The 21541-nt window shown below is 51.7% G+C and overlaps 1 protein-coding gene across 3 annotated transcripts in view; it reads left to right on the forward strand.

Moving 5' to 3' along the window:
* The window catches only part of SIK3 (SIK family kinase 3), a 105374-nt gene that overhangs the window by 73904 nt on the left and 9929 nt on the right, over positions 1–21541 (forward strand). For 2 of the 3 annotated variants that reach the window (XM_054997843.1, XM_054997842.1), the window contains 11 exons: positions 11320–11438; positions 11979–12089; positions 12195–12338; positions 12497–12574; positions 12670–12779; positions 13081–13234; positions 13495–13650; positions 13944–14014; positions 16553–16690; positions 19900–20050; positions 21255–21380. In XM_054997843.1, the coding sequence (XP_054853818.1) occupies positions 11320–11438; positions 11979–12089; positions 12195–12338; positions 12497–12574; positions 12670–12779; positions 13081–13234; positions 13495–13650; positions 13944–14014; positions 16553–16690; positions 19900–20050; positions 21255–21380 (1358 nt within the window). The remainder of the gene's footprint in view (positions 1–11319; positions 11439–11978; positions 12090–12194; positions 12339–12496; positions 12575–12669; positions 12780–13080; positions 13235–13494; positions 13651–13943; positions 14015–16552; positions 16691–19899; positions 20051–21254; positions 21381–21541) is intronic. The other variant, XM_054997844.1, reaches the window with a different exon arrangement.

A 21541-nucleotide genomic window follows, 5' to 3' on the forward strand; every position in this document is an offset into this window, starting at 1 on the left:
CAAAGAGTGATAAACACATGGAATTCGTTGCCACAGGAGGTGGTGGCAGCTACAAGCATTGCCAGCTTCAAGAGGGGACTGGACAAATATATGGAGCAGAGGTCCATCAGTGGCTATTAGCCACAGGAGATAGATGGTATTCTCTTTGTGGGGAGGTGGTGCTCTGTTGTCTTGGTGCTGGAAGGAAGGCAGTGGGAGGGCATCTGGTGTCCTGGCCTCACTGACAGTCCTTTAGATGGCACTGGATTTCTAGCCACTGTGTGTGACAGAATGTTGGACTGGATGGGCCACTGGCCTGATCCAACATGGCTTTGCTTATGTTCTTATGTTCTTATGCTTAGTAGTTAAGTTGGGCGATCACCATTGGTTGAATCTCTGATAGAGGAACATCAATCTCAGTAGAGTCCACTATTTTAATTAATTGTCAAAGGATGAAAGCACACCTGTTGAATTACCTTATACATAGAAAAAATACACAGAAAGTTCATGTAAAGTTTAAAAGTTCATTCAGAGAATACAGGAGCTTGGCCTAGTATTGATTAGTATTGATTATTGTCATGTGCTTTTAATATATATTGGCATAACAGGGGGTGGTGGCTGGGACAGCTGCCCTTTTGTGTCCAGCACCAGCAGTTGTTCTGCTCACAGGCTGTGAAAACCTCAGAAACACATTAGTAGTAGGCACGGTTGAGTGGTGGCAGCACTTTGGGCTGCTCTGCCCTTCCCAGATCTTCGTCCAGCACTCTAATCACCAGTTTTTGCCGGCCATTGCAATTCTGTTTCATTTTTGTTTAAATTTGCTGCAACTTATGGAGACGCTTTGACTGAAAGACCTCCAAAAAATTAAATAAATATATAAGATAAATAAAGAAATAAAATGAAGATGTCCTGTCATTAACAGCCCTGCTCAGATCTTGCAAACCGAGGCTATCATACTTCAGTAACATCATGAGAATTCAAGACTCACCGGAAAAGACAGTAATGTCCGGAAAAGTTGAAGGTGGTAGGAAAAGATTCTTGTATTCTCATGATGTTACTGAAGTACGATAGCCTCAATTTTGTCATTTTCACTTCCGGGACAATTCAGGCTTGTTGTGATCTAGAACCCACTTACTTTCTTTTTGGCTATCTGTGGTATCCGCAAAACTCTCCTCCAGCACCACATTTCAAATGAATCAGTTTTCTTCCTGTCAGCTTTCTTCATTGTCCAGTGTTCAAATCCATATACAGTAATAGGAAATGCCATAGTTTTGGTGATTATCTTGGTCTTGGTCCCCAGAGAGACATCCTTATCTTTAAAGATCTTTTCTAGCTCCCTCACAGCTGCTCTTCCAAGTCTCAATCTTCTTCTGATTTCTTGGCTGCAGTCTCCCTTTTGGTTATGATTGAGCCAAAGAATAGAAAATCTTGAACAACTTCAATTTCCTCACTGTCAACTTTAAAATTGTGTAATTCCTCAACAGTCATTACTTCTGTCTTCTTGATATTCAGCTGTAATCCTGCTTTGGCGCTTTCTTCTTTAGCCTTCATCAGTAGTCGTTTCAAGTCTTCACTATTTTCTGCCAGCAATGTGGTGTCATCTGCACATCTCAAATTGTTAATGTTCCACCAATTTTCAACCACCTAATTCTAGATCTGATCCAGCTTTCCTTATGATATGTTCTGCATAGAGGTTGAACAAGTAGGGAGATAATATCCATCCTTGACTGATACCTTTGGCAGTTGGAAACCTTCTGTTTTCCTATATCTTAACAGTAGTCTTTTGTCCGGAGTACAGGTTGCACATCAAAACAATCCGATGTTGTGGCAAACTCATTTATTTTAACACCGTCCATAGCTTTTTGTAATCCACACAGTCAAAAGCTTTTCTGTAATCTATCAAACACAGGTTGATTTCTGAAATTCTCTGGTATGCTCTATTAGCCATTGTAAATTTGCAATGTGATCTCTAGTACCTGTTCTTTTTCTGAATCCAGCTTGAACATCTGCCATTTCTCATTCCATATATGGTAATAGTCTTTGCGGTAGAATTTTGAGCATCACTTTGCTTGTATGGGAAATTAACATGATAGTCCGGTAGTCGCTGCACTCTTTGGCATCCCCTTTTTTCAAATTGGAATGTAGATTTAACATTTCCAGTCTGTGGGTCAATGTTTTGTTTTCCTTATTCTTGTTTAGACATTGATGGACTTCATTTCTGTAGCCTGAAATAGCTCTATTCTTGGTGATTTGTTTCTCCCAATTCCTTTGAGTGCAGCTTTTACTTCACTTTCTAAGATTTCAGGTTCTTCATCGAAAGATACTTCTTTGAGAAAATCTGTCATCCTTCTATCTCTTCTCTATAGTTCTTCATTGCATTATTTCTATCTTCTCTTTCTTTTGTACTGATTGATCAGATATTTCCTTGTTGATCCTTCAGCATCCTTTCTCATGGTTTGAATTTCCCTTTGTTTTCTTAGATTTTGAGGAACAGATCTTTTGTTCTTGCTTTTTTATTGTTCCCTTTGTTTTCTTTGCAGTGGTTATTATAATAGATCTCTTTTTCTCTGTGTACAAGTTGCTGAAAAGCTGCATTTAGAATGCTATTTCTGTCACCTTTTAATTTTGCTTCTTGACTATCTTTAGCAATTTTAGAAGTTTCATCAGTTATCCATCTAGATTTCTTCTTTCTTTAGGCTACATGAATAATCTTTGCACATTCTTCCTTGATAATATCTCTGGTTTCAGCCCACAGTTCTTCCAGTTCATGATCAATTATACTTAGTAATGCCAGTCTGTTCTTTGCATGGTCTTTAAATTCTTCAGAAATATTATTTAGGTTATATTTTAACACTATAATTCTTTTAGTGTTTCTCTTCAGCTTTATCTATACCACAGTAAGCCCCTGGTCTTGATTTAGCGTACAGAATAGAGTTTCTCCAGTGGTCCAAGGGAGTGGGACAATCCTGCACTGTCTGGGAATAGCTCCTTCTCTCCAAAGCAGGGTTGGTTGTTTCAATTGATCCCGGAGGGTAGGGGCTCGTCCTTGGCTCGCCAGTTTTTTTCCGGCCCTGTTTTTTCCGGATGTTGGTAGACTCTGCTCCTTAAGAGCACTGATCCTGGACAAACAAGGAAGGAGAAAATTTACAGCTACGAGACCAGAGACCTTTGGCGCTCAAGGGTGTAAAAGGAAGGGATTTTCTTCCTACCCCCCTCCTACAGCCGTGGAAAGTGCCAGTGCAAGCAACGGAGCCGACGACCCTAGATTCTCCTAGGCCCTGGCCTCTGTGAAGACTCCCGTGGAGTTTTTTCTCACTGACCCTCAGGGAGGAGAACTCACCCCAACCAGACGAGCAGCGCTGGGGTTGTGGTCGAGTCCTCTCCAGCGGGCAAAAGCGACGCCAAGATAAAGTCAACGTACGGGAACTCAACCCACCTACGCGACCACAGCAGCATGAGGGAAGGCGGCAGTGCGCTGATCATTGGTCTCTGGCAAGCAGCTCTGTAAAGGGCACCAAAACCGGAGCAGGGACTCCCTGTAAGCAGGGAGAAGTCCAGAGGCCAAACTCACATCCTCCCCCCCTCTCCCGGGCCCATTATCAGTAGTAAGAGATGTTAATTCCCCCCCCCTTTTCTCTGTATTCTTGCAGGCAGGGGAAAGCCTCTTTTGGTGAGAATGGGAGAAGAGGCAGGCCTAGACAACTCCAGAGTGGCAGAGGGAGCCCTGTGCAAACTAGATCTACCAAGTTCCCCTGCTTCCAACCAGTCGCTGCAGTTCCCAGATAGGGAAAGCCAGATGGCTAACGACTCGGACCTTAGCAACCAGGATGCCAAGTCAAACGCATCCCTCTGCCAGCAACGTTCCATAGCATGTTAACAGCAGAATGGGAGAACTTGGCCAAACCGAAGGCAAATCAATCTGTCTTTAACGAGATTAATTCTCTAGTGCCAGAAGCAGCAAAAAAGATGAAGCTGCCAACAGGGGATGACCCAGTCACTAGCCTAGCGACTAACTCAGTCCTACCTATGGACGCAGAGGGGCTTCCCAAGGATCCATCTGACAAGAAGGTTGAACACGCCTTGCGCAGAGGCTTAGAGGCTTCGGCAGCTTCTTTGAGGGCATCAGCTCCGGGTTCCCTATTTGCCAGAGCAGCCTATACGTGGGCCTCAGACCTGGCAGCAGCAGGCAGCGAGGTGCCGGAAGAGTTTAAAGACTAAGTTAAAAAGATAGCCCCGGCGACAGCCTTTGCAGCTGACGCCACCCTAGAGACCATCCAGATGTCATCCAGAGCCATGGGTTTCAGCGTCACGGCCAGACTCAACGCTTGGCCGAGAAACTGGGATGTAGACCCAGCCGCTCGATCCAAGGTGGCGGCCACACCGTTTACAGGAGCCAAACTATTCGGAGGGGCCCCAGATAAGTACTTGGTGGAGGATAAAGAGAAGGAAAAGGTCCTGCCATCAAAAAGGAAGGAACCAAAAAATGAGCGCAGCCCGCAGTCCTTTTGGGACCCCAAGAGACCCCCACGCTCAAGCGCATCCAGACAGTTCAAAGGCTGCTGGCAACCCAGAAACCGAACAGAGCGCAGATCCTTCTCACTCCAGAAAGGCCTACCAACCAAGGGACAGAAGAAAGGAAGTTTAGCATGACCACAATCATCACACAAGGATCGTACAGATCGGGGGCCGCTTACAAGATTACGCGACTGCGTGGCATCAGACAGTCACAGACAAATGGGTTCTGGACACCGTAACTTCAGGATACTCCCTGGAGTTCGACTCTGTACCACCGAGATGCTTCGTCCAGCTCCCGAGAAACCCAGTGAAACAAAAACGCCTGATGATGAACCGTTCAGCACCGATTAGATATAAAGGCTGTAGAACCAGTTCCCTCACAGTACACAAAAAGAGACCGTGTACTCAGTGTTTTTCATCATTCCAAAGAAGAATGGGGATGTCAGAGCCATCCTGGACCTAAAATATCAAGACTTGCAAATTCAGGATGGAAACGATAAAGGAAACAAACCGGAAGTATCTCTGCTTCGTGTACGATGGAAATCACTACCAATACAAGGCCCTTTCCTATGGACTGAAGTCATCTCCAACGGTGTTCAACAAGATTCTTGTGACACTAATAGCGCACTTGAGGCTACGGGGGATATCACTTTTTCCATACCTTGGTGACATTTTGTTAAAGGCCAAATCTCTGACAGCAGGTCTGGAGGCAGTAAGACTGACGACAAAATGTCTGGAGGCACATGAATTCTCGAACAACAGGGAGGAGAAGAGCAATCTGACGCCAGTGCAGAAAATTACATACCTAGGACTCATGATAGATACGGTGACAAAGTCTTCCTATCACAGGAGAGACAAGAGAAGGTCAGATCCATGATCAAGGAGACATGAAAGAGAAGATGGAAGTAATGCGACTAGCGCAACTTCAGGGGATGATGGTGCCGTGCCAGGATGTGTTACAAGGGTCAAGTTTCCATACACATCCATTACAGAGGTTTCTGTTGCCCTTCCAGACAATCATAACACACAAATGTCAAAAGAGGGTATTGATGCCGCCATCCCTCAAACAAGACCTGGAGTGACTGATGGCCCCGACAAGACTCCAGGGGGGCCTCTCTCCCAGGGGACCAAAGAGCATTGTAACAGCCACAGACACGAGCCTGCCAGGTTGGGGAGCAGACACCCAGGAAAGGATAGCCCAAGAAAAGTGGACAGAAAATAGAAAGAACCAACAGCACAAACTGACTGGAGTTAAAGGCCATTAGGAAAGGCCTGCAGGAATTCCAGAACTTACTGTCAGGACACCATGTCATGATGCAGACGGACAACATGACTGCAAAGTCATATGTAAACAGGCAAGGGGGAACCCGGTTCAGGTCCCTGAATCAAGAAACAACCTTGGTCATGAACTGGGCGGAGAAGAACCCAAAATCAATAGAAGCAGTGCATGTCACAGGACAGGAGAACATAATAGCGGACTGGCTAAGCAGAAGGACCATAGATCAAGCAGAATGGTCCCTCAACGAAGAGGTATTCAAACAAGTGTGCAGAAGATTTGGCACCCTGGAGGGTAGATCTTTTCGCAAATGCACACAACTATCAAGTAACAAAATTCTTCTCAAGAAGAAAAGACAAACAGGCTATTGGGACAGATGCTCTGAATATGGACTGGCCCTGAGAACTGCTATATGCCTTCCCACAGATACAACTGTTAAACAAGGTGCTACAGAAAGTGGTGGAACAGCAGGCAGAAGTGATCCTGATAGCCCCCTTCTGGCCAAGGAGAGCGTGGTTTCAGGAACCGAGGAGGTTATCAGGTCCGGAACCACGGCAGCCACCACGGAGGAAGGACCTAGAGATTCAAGGAAAAAATCAGGCATCCAAACCCAGCAGCACTAAGTCTCACAGCCTGGAGATTGAGCACCAGCAGTTGAAGGAGTCAGGTTGCACAGGGGGAGCGATCCACACCACGCTGGCATCCAGAAAACGCCCAGCCAACAAGAGCGATGACAACACATGGCAGACAGTCCAAGACTGATGTGGGGGGGGGAAGGGGCTGACCCCCTAACAACATCAGTGAAAGAGATACTCCTGTTTCTTCAGGATGGATAAGAGGCTAGATAAGGGGCTCAGTTTTTAGCACATTAAAACGACAGGTAGTGGCAATCTCTGCCATAAGAGGAGCAAGAAAGGGAGCGTGCCTTACGCAACATCCACACATAAAAGGGTTCCTGAGAGCGACGGGTTTGACGAATCCTCCTCAGATACACAGGTTCCCAATGTGGAATCTTAATGTGGTACTATCAGCACTTACAAAGGACCCATTCGAGCCCATGGCGTCATGCCCATTAAAGGAGCTGACGCGCAAGACCGTCTTCTTAGTGGGTATCACCTTGGCAAGAAGGGTGTCTGAAATAAGGGCCGCCTTATCGGTGGACAAGGAGCTCTGTATAGTCCATAACAATAAGGGAGTACTAAGGCCAGATCCCTCATTTATACTGAAGATAAATTCCACGTACCACAGGGGAGAAGACATAATTTTGTCATCCTTTTGCACTAACCCAAAACACAGGAGGGAAAAGGAATGGCACTGCTTAGACGTAAGAAGGGCACTGAGTTACTACATGGAGAGAACAAAGCTAATACGCAAGTCAGAGAGCACGTTTGTATCATTTAGGAAGTGCTCTCTGGGACAACAGGTATGTATCTACATCCGCAATAAGTCAATGGATTAGAGAATGTATCATCGTGGCTTATACGTCCAGACAATTAGAACCACTGACAGGCATCACAGCACATTCGCTCAGGGGAGCAGCCACTTCGGCAGCATATAGATCCTTCCCATCTCCGGAACTGACATGCAAAGCAGCAACGTGGAAGTCAGCATATTCCTTTACCAAGCACTACAGGACAGACAAGATAGCATCGGCAGAAGCTGCCTTTGGAAGGAGGGTGCTACAGCACGCTCTGTAAGACTGCTGGACTCAAGACCCACTTTTATACGTCCCAGACAGTGCAGGACTGTCCCACTCCCTTGGACCACCGGAGAATGGAAGATTTAAACCATCACTTACCGTGAAGCTTCCTTTCTTGGTGGTCCGGGAGTGGGACAGTCCTACCCACCCAAAGAATAGTGAAAATACTGAAGGTAGCCAGACCATTTATGTTATGGACAAAGCAAGACAAGTTGGGTGAATTAGAAGGAGTACGTGTTTACGTGTATATAGTTAATATTTCTTAGTGTTCCAGTTAAGACTATTAGGTGCAGTAAAAAGTGGAGGGGCAGAAATTCAACTTCAAAGGCTCAAACACATGGCACATGGCTTAGAAATGAACTGGTGAGCTAAGAATGAACTCCTCCCCTCCGGGAACATTTGAAACAACCAATCCTGCTTCGGAGAGGAGGAGCTATTCCCAGACAGTGCACGACTGTCCCACTCCCGGATTTAAATCTTCCATTCTCCATCTTCTGCTTCCAGTTACGTAATTTGTTTGGTTCCTGTATTGGCCATGTGGTGATGTCCATGTATACAGCTGTCTGTTCGGTTGCCTGAAGCTTGTGTTTACAATGAATAAGTTGTTCTATGAGTTGTTCTCCTGCTTCATTTCATAATCCGAATACAAATTTTCCAACCATGTTTGATTTTGCTTTGTCTCTCATATTTGCATTCCAGTCAGCTGTGATTATCTTGTATAGGTGTAGGATCGATTTCTTCTTGGACACTCATGTAAAAGCTTTCTATTTCTTCGGTATCTATAGGTGGGACACGGCTATCCCTGGGGTATTAAGAGATGAAAAAGAAACAGGTGCAGAGAAAGGGAAAAAACCCTGCAGAAGGGAGGAAGGAACTCTGTCACTCCTTAGAACAAAGAGCTGGAAGAAAGCCCCGAGTTCTGCTTCTTTGTGGCCAAGGGGAGAGAACCAGAATAAATCGAGCATGTCATAAATGTGTCCTTTTGCCTTGCATAGATGCTCATATTCATAATCCCTAATTGCATTTGTGTCATATGGCTGTTACTCTTCTTACTCTATTTGATTATTTCCCCATTTTTATTTTTAAAATCCTAAAACACAGTTTTAAAAACACTTAAAGCACTCCCCCTTTCCAATCTTTTTCTGCATCTTCCTTCACTTACTATCATTGGGACTTGGGAGTTGGAGAGGCTTATTTGGGGGAGGGATGGCTAGATAGAGGAAAAAGTGGCAGAGGAGGAGGATGAAGAGCGGGGGGGGGGGGGAGAAAGAAGAGTTCTATAACGAGCCCCTCCATTCCTCCTGCTCGGCCCTGAATCCTTTTGTTGGCTGCTGGGAGGGGGCTGAGACAGGGAGATTTTAAAAAATGGAGAAAAAGATGCCTGTTTGGGCTCCCCCCCCCCCCTGTAAACTTTAAAAAGATCTCACTTTGACTTTACCAAAGCCTGGGCTCGCCTGGTGGTTGCAAAGGGAGATTTCTGCAGGTTGGCTGGCAGGCATGAAGGGGTGCCTACCCTTCCCCTCCATCCAAGGACTCCTCCCACCTGGCTTCTTGTTTGCTTGGACCTGCTCAAGTGTGCCTGCCTGGCACAGCCAGAACCCATGGTTGGTGGGGCAGAGGGGGCTCTTCAGGCTGAAGAAGCACAGTCCAGCCCCAAAGAGGCAGGGTGCCACACCAGACACCCAGGGGGCAGCTGGCCAGCCCAGCGAAGATATGCTCTGACCTGGAGGGGACTGGCTTCCAGCTCTACCCATTCCACCAGGCAGCAGGCTGCTCTCAGCTCAGCCTGAAGAGGCGTAGATGAGTGAGGGCGGTGGCGGCGCGTGGTGGGGTGGCAGAGCATCTGCTTAGGCTTTGCTCCAGCATATCCCTCCAGTGGGCACTTTGGCTGCCACAGCAGCCAGACGGCCCAAAAAGGAAGAAGCAGCCAGTGGACAGCTGGAGAAGACGAGTGAGGGGAAGCGGCTTGGCCCTCAGCCCTGGCAAGACGCCACCAGGCCTCTCTCCTTCCCCTCTGCCATTGCATACAGGCTGCCGCATGCGCAGGTGCTTTCAGGGTGAGGACAGTGTTCTGCCTCCATCTCTGTGGGTACCATAGAGAGTAGGAGAGGAAAACCACTGGGTCACTGCCATTTTCCTGCCGCTTTTCTCCAGCTCCGTGGTGGGCAGTCCAGGCTGGCAGCAGGAGCAAGTCTGTTCAGGCTAAAGATCACTGGCCTGTCTGGTTCAGCATTGGCTTTCTAAGGCCAGAGGTCTGACCCTTTGAACGGGAGATGCTGGGGATGGAACCCCGGGGCTCCCTCTGTGCAAAGCAGGGGGCCGACCTCTGAGCCCCTCCCTGAGTTGGCACAGGCCCAAGTTTCACGTGATGCGTCCTTCAGCCTGTGTGAGTATTGAGAGTAGCTGTCACACCAACCAGGGTGGGGCTGTTTGGCTTTCCTCTGGGGCCCTCTGGGCCTGGATCGCCATGGTCCCTTTCCTGCATGTCTTTGAATTGGGCAAGCCCATCAGAGGCCTGCCAGGCTAGCTGCTATAACATTAGGACAGCCCGTTAGAGCCACCGTAGTGGGGTTGGGTGCGTGTGAGGGTGAGCCAAGTTTCTGTGAGCACCCTGTGAGTTGATCCTGTGAATAATTCTGTATTTAGCTTCTGGCCTTTGCCCTACCAGCTATTTACATCCATTAACTGGTAGAACAAGTCGCTTTCTCTCCCTCCTTCCGCCCAGCCTGGTGTGTTCATTTATGAAGGAGCATCTCTGTGAGTGGCCAGCTGTTTTGCCTGGTTCCCCTGAATTTCTGGCATTTGTGCACCTGTTGGTGCAGTCCCGGTCGGCGGGCCAGCTTAGCCTCCTTGGGGCAGGCCAGCCCCTCTGAGCCTTCGCCCAGCGTCACATCTCTTCGGTCAGGTGGAGCATGACTCTTGCCTGTGGCTGGCAGCAGCTGGACAAGATTTGGCGCTGAAAATATTTTTGTCCTGCAAATACTCTTAGATAAAGCTGATGAGGCAGCTTACAGCCAAAGGCTCATAAAGGGCATTAAAGCAATAAATAGAATTAAAATGAGGTGAGCTGGCACGAGGGAAAAGTCAAGGAGTGCCAAGAAGAGGCGGCTGCGCCCCAAAGGCTGAGCGTGTGGGTTGCCCTGCAAACGGACAGTCTCGGTCTTGTTACTTGAGCTGTGCGTCCACAGGCTTCCTTGGCTGCTTGGTTTGCAGTTAAGGAGTGTTCTTAATGCGCAGTCTCCCCTCTGGAGGCTTCCTGCCCTCTTCTCAGCCCCCTTCCCCCTTACTGGCACTTGTTGTGGGGAGGAAGAACTGTTCCTGCCCAGTCTTGTCTGCAGACAAAATAGATTTTGTTCCTTAGCTTTCCCCTCACATAGGACTGGCCTTCTGGGCCCTGGATCATCTTCCTGGTTCTCCCACATACCAGCGTCGCCCCTGAACTTCTGAAGCAGAGCATAAGTCCAGTGGTTTCTGCAGCCCAGCTGGGAGCAAAGTCCCAAGACTCTTCGTACTTAAGAAGACTCGCTGCGTGCCGTCCCTTGGCTACAAGTTGCATGCGCGTGCTGTGCTGTGCCTCGTTGTGCAAGGGGTAGCCGAAACTAGGCCTGACTAGTGAATCCTCTGCTGCTGCCCCTACAGTCAGGCACTGTGGCTTGGCCTGGCCGGCCTTGGAGGAGGGGTTGGCCAGGGTCCCACGGTGTGCTACTGGCCCCGCGGGGATGCAGGGCTTGGCACTGAGTTTCCAGGGAGGTTCTGACAGGCGTGTGTGTCCAAAGGGTGTCGACGGAGGCGTGGGCGGCTGGTGGCACACTCAGCGCCTAATTCCTCAGCCCTCCCTGCTGTCTTGTAGAGTGTGAGCACCTGATCCGCCACATGCTGGTGCTGGACCCGAGCAGGCGGCTCTCCATGGAACAGATCTGCAAACACAAGTGGATGAAACTTGGTGAGGTGGACGCTGAGTTTGATGCAGTGAGTGCCGCTTTACACTCCTCGTACTTTTTTCTCACGGGCCCAGATTCCATGGCTTGCGCATTGACATTCTGTACACAGGACTCATTATGCAGGTTAGGTTAATGTAGCTTATAGGAAGTGGTTGAGGCAGCTGGAGATGTATGAGCAGGGGGGATTGATCCTAGAGCAAAGAGCTGTCCAGGATGCCGAAGACCGAGAGGTGTTAACAGCATCTTGCTGGCGAGGAATGAATCTGATTTCTGCATGCAGGCGAAGGATTCTGGGGTTGTGTTCGGGGGGGGGGAGGGTTGTAGCCAGATTGCCCAGGCACTGAGCGGCTCAAGGCAAAAATACCCTTGGTTAGAGATATGCACAAGAAAGCAGGATGGGGTGTTGTCCACACACGCTGGATAATAGAGCTATCGCAGCTGTTTCCTTGGCAAGAGCATTTTCTAGGAAATGAGCTGTCCTGTGCTGTTGGTTCACACGTAGAAGCCCTGAACCTCCTACCTGTGAGCTGAGAGGGGCACAATCACTGAGCAAGTTTGTGCCTTCCAGCTCATCGCAGAGTGCCATCATTTGAAGGTCGAGAGGCAGATGGAGCCCCTGAACGACGACGTGCTGCTTGCCATGGCAGAGATGGGGCTGGATAAGGAACGTACCCTCCAGGTAGCTCCCCCAGGGAACACTGGGGCTGTGAGGTGTGTGTGTGTGTGTGGGGGGGGTGCCTGGATAAAGAAGGGAAAGGTGACTGCTTGCCCCCTTGCCTTCCAGTCCTTACAGACAGACGCCTACGATCACTACAGTGCAATCTACAGCCTGCTTTGTGACCGCTTGAAGAGACACAAGAACTTGCGCATCGCTGCCCCCCCCAGCCTCCCACGGACCATGACCTTCCCTGCCCCAGCTAGCATCCAGGTCAGTCTGGTGTTGGGGGTGCTGCCTGCCGTGTGTGTTGGGGCTGAATTGCTAGAAGCAGGGAGCTGGAAGGGTCCAGAGGACCCCACCCGACATCCGGCCAGGCCAGGAGCTCCCCTTGCAGGGCATTCCTGTCTCGGCTTGTTTCCCCTTCGCAGGCAGAGCAAGCAAGCAGCCCAGTGAGCATCAACGTGCCACAAGTGCAGCTCATCAACCCCGAGAACCAAGTGGTGGAGGTGAGTGGCGTTCCCTGCAGAATGTTCCGCGAATGTTGTTGTTGTTGTTGTTGTTGTTGTTGTTGTACAATCCTCCTGGTGTGTTTCTGCCCTAGGCTGATGGAACAATGAACCTGGACAGCGACGAAGGCGAAGAGCCCTCCCCGGAAGCTCTGGTCCGCTACCTCTCCATGAGACGGCACACGGTTGGGGTGGCTGATCCTCGGTGAGTGTTTTGGGTCTGGTTGCCACAGCTTTAAAAAAAGGCTGCGATGCATCCAGTTGTGTGCAAGCTCTGCTCTGGCACGACAGCCCCCTCTTAATACCCACTCAGACTCAGGTCGCTGTCCCACCAGTGGAGCCCCGTTCCTTGGTTAGATGGCATTTGCAGTGTCCGGGTGCCTGTTCCCTATCCTGGGGCCATGTGCTGTGTGGCACGTGTGTAAGCAGTTCCACCTTGAAAGCTTCTGCCCAGAAGACTTCCCCGCTCCCGGCATGCCGCTGACTTTGGGTGGATGTGTTTGCAGAACGGAGGTGATGGAGGATCTCCAGAAGCTTCTGCCGGGATTCCCACGTATGGCGCCACAGGCCCCGTTCTTGCAAGTGGCTCCCAACGTGAACATGGCTGCCAACCTGCTTCCCATGCAACATCTGCAGCCAACTGGCCAGCTGGAGTACAAGGTACGGGGCGGGAGGGGCAGGGCTGCTCCTCAGCTGTGGAGGCTTGGGAGGAGATCCCTCGTCCCTGGCAGGATCCAGTCGTATCAGTATCGTGACCTTGCTAGGCGTGATCATCATGAATCCACTCAGGAACGACCCCGTCCCTGAGTGTCCACCAGCTTTGCCCCTGTTGCTGTTGGCAGAGAGTGCCGTGTTCCTCCTCCCCTCCAGCCCTGGCCTTGCAAGCCCTCAGCTGGGAGCAACGAGCAGTTGTCTTACAGGAGCAGTCCTTGCTGCAGCCTCCAACTCTGCAGTTGCTGAATGGAATGGGACCGCTTGGGCGAAGGGCGTCAGACGGAGGAGCCAATATCCAGCTGCACGCACAGCAGCTCCTGAAACGTCCTCGGGGTCCTTCTCCACTTGTTACCATGACACCAGTGAGTAGCACAGCCCTGACTCAATCCATAGTGGATCCTCATTCCTCAAGTGTTCCCAAGTTTGCTAACCTCGACAGCCTCGAAGGCAGCAGGCAACGTCTGTGCTTGAACAGGGGCCTGGCTGGAGTCTTGTCTGTTTAGTTCTAGTTCATAAAACCTCCTTTTGGCTTTTGAAGCAGCTCCAGAAGAGCTGAAGTTTCCCCTGAGCTGTGCATGTGTGGGCCAGGTGGGGCTGAAAAGGGCATTCCAAGCGCCCCCTTGCTGAGCCAAGCTCTTTGCTTTCCTCCTTCCAGGCAGTGCCCGCGGTGACCCCCGTGGATGAGGAGAGTTCGGATGGGGAGCCAGACCAGGAAGCCGTGCAGAGGTCAGAATGCCCAGCTGCTGCTGCGGGGCAGGGGGGGGGGCATGCTTTGGGGTTCTCATGGCTGCTTTGACACTAGCTAGGCAATAGCTTTGCTCGTGGTTTCCACGTCACCTTTGCTTCTATGGAAGCTGAAGCTCTGGCCCTTCGCTGCTCTTTCTCTCACTAACATCCTTCTGCTACATGGATGAGTAAATCTTTCTAGTGTTTGGGCCTCTGGTGCAAGTAGAGCTGTCCATCCATGATGCTTGTGAGAGACTTTCTGACACCCTCAGCGCACGCTAGTGGCAGCCGCTGGTTCCCCAGTGGCTCCGTGCGCTGCTGCTGAAGGAACTTGCTTAGATGCCCTTTCTCAAATTTCCCATGGAGCTTTGGGTTGATTTGCTAACTGCTTAAGGAGCAGCCTTCTGCCAAGTAACTCTTGCATTGCTCACGGTGCAAGGACCAGCTGTTGGTCACTCTGCGTAAGCAAGAAAAGTCCAGCAGGGACAAATGCTGCCCTGAAGGGCGCATGGGAAGGTTCTTTCTCATTTCTGAGAAGGATGGAAAAGGTCAAGGAATGGAGACTCTGGGATGTCACAGGCAAGGCAGCGGGACCAACTCATGGTGCCTTCAGCGATGCTGCATTTTCCCTGGATGTATGAGCTCCATTCCTCTTCTTCAGGGCCCACGTCCCTCCCAAGTGCTCCATTCTCCAGTGACCTCACTGCCCAGGTGATCAGGAAGAGACGATCTCTGATAGGACAGAGCTGGGAGGTGTGAATGGGACATGCCCGTGTGGCAAGGCTGCCTCTGTAGCATTAGCCGTGAATGCTCACATCCCCGCAAGGGCATGGGATCGCCTCCCACTTCCGCCAAGCTCCAGAGCACTCCTTCTGGCCACGAGTCTCCACCCCACTTCCTCTGTGGCCTTGCAGGACTTCTTTAGGCTTCTCCTCCTGCTGACTGAGATGGGCCTTTTGTATGCCCCCCACCCTGGGCTCGTGAAGTCGCCTTGTACTTTGGTCACTTACCCTGTTGCCAACGGCTTCCCAGGGCCTCTGCCAGAGTCCTGCCGTGGTGGTGCAGGGGCTCCCACACACAGAGGAGGGAGGGTCTCTGCTGCTGAGCGGTGGCCCCTCGACTACAAGCCGCGGCCCCTTCACAGCTTTGAAAGTTCTTCGTTGGTCGGGATGGGAGTCACGCCTGCAGGGCAGTGGGGAGGTCAATTCCCTGTACACGAGATTTCCCTGCTGCTCGAGACAAGTGGTACGCACGCACCCCTCTTTTTGCCTGTGACGCCATTTATTCAGTTCTTGGCATTAGACGTCGCATCAGGCCACTCATTTCTAAGCCAGAAGAGCCCATATCAGGCCAGTGGGAGCAAATGTTGACCTTCCTAGAGCACTCTGTTAGCTGCTCTGCTTCGCTGAATTCTGGGATGACCTTGGCTGGTGGGCCTTACCTCCCCCTTCTCTCCAGTTTGTTGTCTGAGGAGCTTGACCTTGAAACAGGAGGGGAGGTTCTTCCTCTCTTCTCTCTCTCTCTCTCTTTCTCTCCTCTCAGAGCTGGCAGAATTGTTTGGTGTGATTAATGGCGAGATTGGTCTCCAGGGGCTTGCAGTGAAATGCTCTTAGCAAACCACAAATACCAAGCACTGCCGGAATTTGCCCCTCTCCACCAAGCACACAGGACAGATGTTGACTTGGTCCCATGCTGCAGCGGTTCTCTTCATTCTGCTTTTCCCCGGGGAGGCACTGCAGCTGCAGTGATTCTCTGCGGTCTCAGTGCATGTAACATTCAAGTGCCTGTGTGTTAGAACAGCCACCGCTTGCGTCTGTGACGCTGTCCTGGAACCAGAGTCCACGTGCCTGGCTGGGGATCTTGACCAGCGTTTGTTCAGTGAACCCCGAGTGACATACAAAAGTTACTTTAGAATTGCCGTGCAAGATCCGCTCCCTTTGAGACAGATCCGCAGACAGAGCCAGAACACGGCCCTTCCTTCCCTGGGGGAGAGTGAGCTTGCCCCCTCTCAGAAGGCTTTTGGGAAGTTCAGCAGTGGCCTTTTCCTTCCTGCCTTCCCGCTCTCCTTGTGCTCCACGTGCCAGAGAGCGGAAGCCAGGGGGCGCTCTTGGCACTCGGCTGAAGCGGGGACGGGCTTGCCAGAGGGCCTGTCCAAGCATAACGCCCCGGGAGAAGCTGCTCTGGCAGAGCTCTCCCTTCCTCACGGCGTGTCTTGACTCCGGTGAGCGTGCAGCTTATGGCCCTTCAGGGCAGCCTTGGCCCTGGGCATGGGCTGCTCCGCAGTAGCCAGGCTGCTGTTCCACAGGGCCAGTGTCTCTCCAGGCAGCAGCCCCCCCCCCCACGCCTCCTCTCCCTTCTTGCACAGCAGCTGCAGCCCGCTGGGCTCTGACTCTGGGTGCTTTGCTTGGTTCCCCTGCGGGTGCTTTGGAGTCACAGGGAACTCCTGCTTGGGCCCCCCCAGCCCCCCCTGCTGCTGCTCCTCCGCGCCCCCCCCCCCCCGCCTCTCCCTCTCACCAAATGTGCTCCTGCTTGTTGCAGATACTTGGCCAGTCGGTCAAAGAGGCACACTCTGGCCATGGCCAGCCCCACCGCTGAAATCCCTCCCGACCTGCAGAGGCAGCTAGGACAGCAGCCCTTCCGCTCCCGGGCATCACACCTGGCACCCGAACAGCACCGGTGAGTAGGGGCACCGGCAGCTCGGGCAGCTCTGCGCCAAGGCGGGGAGAGGCTTTTGCCCAGGCACTCGGCCTGGATGCCTCTCGTGGCCGTCCTGAGGCATCGCCTGCCTCTGAGGCCCTGCCTGCTGCCCGCCCCCTATCCATCCTGGTTTGAGGGCAGCAAGGGCAGGGGGTGAGCTTGCTTCCTCTGCTTTGGGGTCGCCTGGTGCCCACGGCAGGAGGCGTTCGCAGCTTGGCCTGCGTCCCTAATTGGCTGAGCTGGGACTACAGTCCTTCTGCTCCCATTGGCCCTCTGACTTGTCCAGGGGGCGGGGTCAGAGTTTGAAGAGAGCTGAAGGAAGGCCAGAGGGGTGGGTCGCTTGAGTCAGCTCTTCCCTTGGGGATCAGAACCACAATGGCAGCGTCGTCCTTCTCGGTGGGCTTCCTGTGAGTAACCCAGACAGCCAGCAAGTGGATGTGGCCAGAAAACGGACGTTACGTGTTTGTCAAGAGAAGGGCAACTGTCGCACAACAGCCCCCTAACCCTTGTGTGTGTAAACAGTCCTGTTGTGGACTCTGCCCTGGAACGCCGTGTTTTCTTCCTGCAAAATTTCCTGGCAAGAGATTCCTCCTCCCGCCCCCGCCAGGAGGCTGCGCCAGAGGAACAAGTTCTGACCTTTGACTGTTGTGACTCTGGAGAGCTCCTGCCCAGGCCCCTCCCCTGCCCTCCTTGCTCTGGCCTTGTGGGTGACTGTTGGCAGATCCCTGCTGAGCTGGGCCGGGATGACATAGCTGGAGCAGCTGGACTCTGAGCTGGCTAGGCTGGGCTAGTGCCACGCTGGAACCCAAGCAGACTAAAGATGAGCCGTGCAGCCCTGACTCAGCAGGGGGCTCCAGGAGCCCTGGCTCTGCTCTGCCCTGGGAAAGGGCCCCTGCCCAGTTTGCATCAAAGCCTTAGGAGATCTTTCCTGGAGGTACGAAGTTCCCCTTCCATTGGATCACAAAGACCCCGGCTGGCCTGGCCTGCACACTGAGCCTTCTGCCTCGAAAAGCTGCCTGAGATCTCCACCTGCCTTCTTCAGTCTTTGGAAACTCCAGACCTTGAGCTGTGAGCCACTGTAGTTCCACCTCCCAAGCCCACTCCCCTGTCTGTCCTTTCCCCAGCATAGGACATCGCTTCATAGGGACAGCAGTAAGGCCCGTTGAGCTCTAACGTAATGGATAGCAGGAGATAGGCATTTCCTGGCCAGCCACAAAAGGCAGCTGAAAGTCATCTTTGGGAACGAAGCAAGTCGGCCAGGAAAACTCTGTGTCTCTTTCAGGGGCCCAGATGTGATTGCGTTGGGGGCTGTGCTGAGAAGCTGCAGGTCTGCAGTTCCCGTTGCCCAGAAGGGGTGGGTGGGAATTGCCCCACGGAGAAAGATGGCAGATTTGCTTGGCACGAGAGGGTGGCTGGGCTGGGGAGGCAGCCCCCAAACGGTTCTCCCTTGGCATCACGCCCTTGGCCCAGCACTGCCCCGGTGCTCAGACAGGCTCAGGCTGGTGGTTCCTCTGAGCAGAAGGCTACGCTGCACAGGTCTGATACACCATTGAATATCTTCTGGCAGAGACCGAGGCCTGGCTTGGCTGAAACCCAGGAGCTTGCGGGGGGAGGCATAAAAGCCTGAACGGGGCCCAGAAAAACCAAGCGGGTAACCAGCGACGTCCCTGCTATGGCAGGCAGAATCTGGGCCAGGGGAGGGGAGTCCACCACACCCAGCCTCCGGCTGCCATTCCAGGCCTTTGGGCTTTTTTGGGATCTATTTTATGTATTCGCTTCTTTAGCAAATACGATTTCATCTCCTCCTCCTCCTTCCAAGGAGCTCTGGGTACGCGGCTTTCTCCACCTTGAAGTTTCCGTTGCAGATTAGGCTGAGAGTGACCAAGCCGTAGACTCCCAGCAAGCTTTGAACCCGGTCCTCCCACATCCTCGCCTGCCACTCCAGCCACTGCACTGCAGAGTCACCCCCGCTGCTTTCTCTAGCCTGAGCCTGGGGCTCTCGGAACTCCAGCACCCAGGCTGATGTATTGGGCCAGAGCTGGGGGGTCCTGAGCGGGCAGCAGAGGGTGCTTTGTCCTGGGCCTGCACCTCTCCCTCCTGCTGCTCACTGTAGCCTAGCGTGGCCACTCCGAGCTGATGGCCAGAAAGCTGCACCTCCGTGTCCTTCCTTCTTCAAGGACGGCTCTGGGCTTTAGTCCCTGGCCCCAGATCGGAGCCCTTGAAGCCTCTTCTGGGGGGGGGGGGCAAATGAGATGGAGATGCTGCTGGACCTGAGGAGGAATTGTGCTTAACACTTGGTTTCAGGCCTGATTGGAATTTATTTATTTTATTTATGTAATTTATAATCTGCCTTTCTCACTGAGACTCAAGGCGGATTGCACAATATGAGATTAGTACAATCAGTATCAAGTACATTTCCATACAGTGTCAAGGACATTTTCACAAACAATGCCATAGGGTAAACAGACACAAGTTTCAAAGACATAGCATTGGCAAGAATCCAATATAAAGAAGAAAACAATACTGAAACAGAACATAATCAGCTCTAGGACTGACACAAGACAACATGGAGCACAGGTGGTACATAGGAGTACATATTTAAAGCAGCAGATAATATGTAAGGCAAAATAGTGATGAAGTCTCTGGTCCCTAACTCATTAGCGAAGCACCTGAGACCCCCATCCCTACAATAACAGCCCATTTGAGTAAAAAGCCTTTTTGAATAGTTCAGTTTTGCATCGTTTGCGGAAAGCCAGGAGAGGGGGGATCTTTTTTCCCTGACTTGGCATCCTGCTTTTCTGAAAGAACGAGCAAAAGAAACAAGCCAGCTCACCGTTTTGGGCAAACCCCTTTCTTTGCACACACATGCCGACTCTTCCCTCAAGAGTTCTAAAGAACGTGGTGCCTGCAATGGCCGTGGAAGGTGGCGAGTCTGCGGCCTGAGGACTTGGGAGCAGGCTCCCAGGATGGCAGGGGGCCCAAGAAGTTGCCATTTCATGCGTGATCTGAGCAGTTTCTTTTGCCTGAACTGTGAGAACGACCGGGGTGTGGGGTGTGTGTGGTGGGAAATAGTGCCCCCCACCCCATCTTGAAAAGGGGGCCAAGTCAGGCTGCTGGGCACATAGCTGTGGCAGGTTTGGGGGTTCTAACCCTTTTGGGTCTGTGTGTGTGTGTGTGTTTATGTGCAGCTATGTTTACAAGGATTCCAATACCCTGCACCTTCCTACGGAGCGGTTCTCTCCAGTCCGCCGTTTCTCAGATGGGGCTGCCAGCATCCAGGCATTCAAGGCCCAGCTGGAGAAGATGGGCAACCACAGCAGCATCAAGCAGCTGCAGCAGGTGTGGAAGGAGCACTCGGGTGGGAGCGGGAGGGGGCCTGGGGAAATAACCTGGGGCCAGTGTGCACAGCGTCCTGCAGAACTCTTCGGTGTCTCTGCCAACTTTAGATTGCCCTTGTAGGGCTTGCGGGGATCCTCCCCCTCCCACCCAATGGCCAATGAGGAGGGCAAATTTGAAGCCTGCACTGAACGTGGATGGCCATTTCCTCTACCACCGTGCCTCGAGCAAAGGGAGGAGAGGAGGATCCTTTGGCCTCCCCTTGCTGCCAGGGTTCTCTGGGGAGTGGCATGACAGTCGAGATGCCAGGGGACCCCCTCACTCACGAAGCTAGGAAAGAGCAAGAGTCCAGGAGCGCCTGTCAGACTAACAACATTTGCGGTAGGGGGTGAGCTTTTGTGAGTCACAGCTCGCTTCTGCAGATACATCTGTCGTTAAAATACATGCAGTACTGAGATCTTATCAAACTTTTCCTTTCTTCACTGCAGGCTTTAGCAACATAAAAGTACTCATGTTTAGGCATAATTTTAAACTTAAAAAAACAAAATGCATAACTGATAACAGAGCACATAGTAGTGTCCTGCTACACATTTAAAAATATGAGATAGACTGAGATCTGCATACCACTGCACATGATGCTTCCTTAGCACCCCCCCTTGTAAAGAAAGGAAAGGAGATTTTGGATGTTGGGTTGGACTTTATAACATGGAAAGCACTGAACTCTTCAGTAGCATTTTATCACCACACACAGGATTACAGCATAACAACTGTGGGCAAAATTAGTCATGTCTAAATAATAACGGTCTCTCCAGTATGTTGTATATGTCTACAGTATGCATAGGAATTCCCGTCTCTAATGCTGTAGATTGTTTTACATAAAATCTAAACGCTGCATATTTTGAGTGAGTGACACCTTGCTTTAAAGAGCATTTAACATTCCAAGAAAGAAAGTATTTCAAAGGAGGGTTTTTAGTGCTTCCCGAAATGTCCAGTTTCCCCCCTAAACATTTTCAGAACTTCACATCTCTTCCTGGGTTTGGTTGGGTGCATCCCTGGGACGCAGAGATACTGCCCGGCTCCCCACGGGCTCTACCAGCACACTGCAGATTCGGAAAAGCAGAGCTGCCCAAGAACATGTATGACCCCCCCCGCCCCCCCTTCTGCCTAGCCAGGCTGATGAGTGTCATGTGATGGGGGCTTGTTTCAGGAGTGTGAGCAGCTCCAGAAGCTGTACGGGGGGCACATGGACGAGCAGACCCTGGAGAAGACGCAGCAGCAGCACATCCTGTACCAGCAGGAGCAGCATCAGCAGATCCTTCAGCAGCAGCTCCAGGTACGGAGGGGGGCGGAGCCGCCCTGGCTCCTGCCGGCTGGGTGTGGAACGGCCTTTTTCCCCTGGGGCATCTCTGGTCGGGCTGCATGTGGCCCTGGTTGGCAGCCGCTTGCTCTCTTCCGCCTTTTCGCTCTCCCAGGCCTTATCACTCCCCTCTCTGC

This window comes from Eublepharis macularius, chromosome 14 (genome assembly GCF_028583425.1).
Source record: "Eublepharis macularius isolate TG4126 chromosome 14, MPM_Emac_v1.0, whole genome shotgun sequence".
Lineage (NCBI taxonomy): Eukaryota > Metazoa > Chordata > Lepidosauria > Squamata > Eublepharidae > Eublepharis > Eublepharis macularius.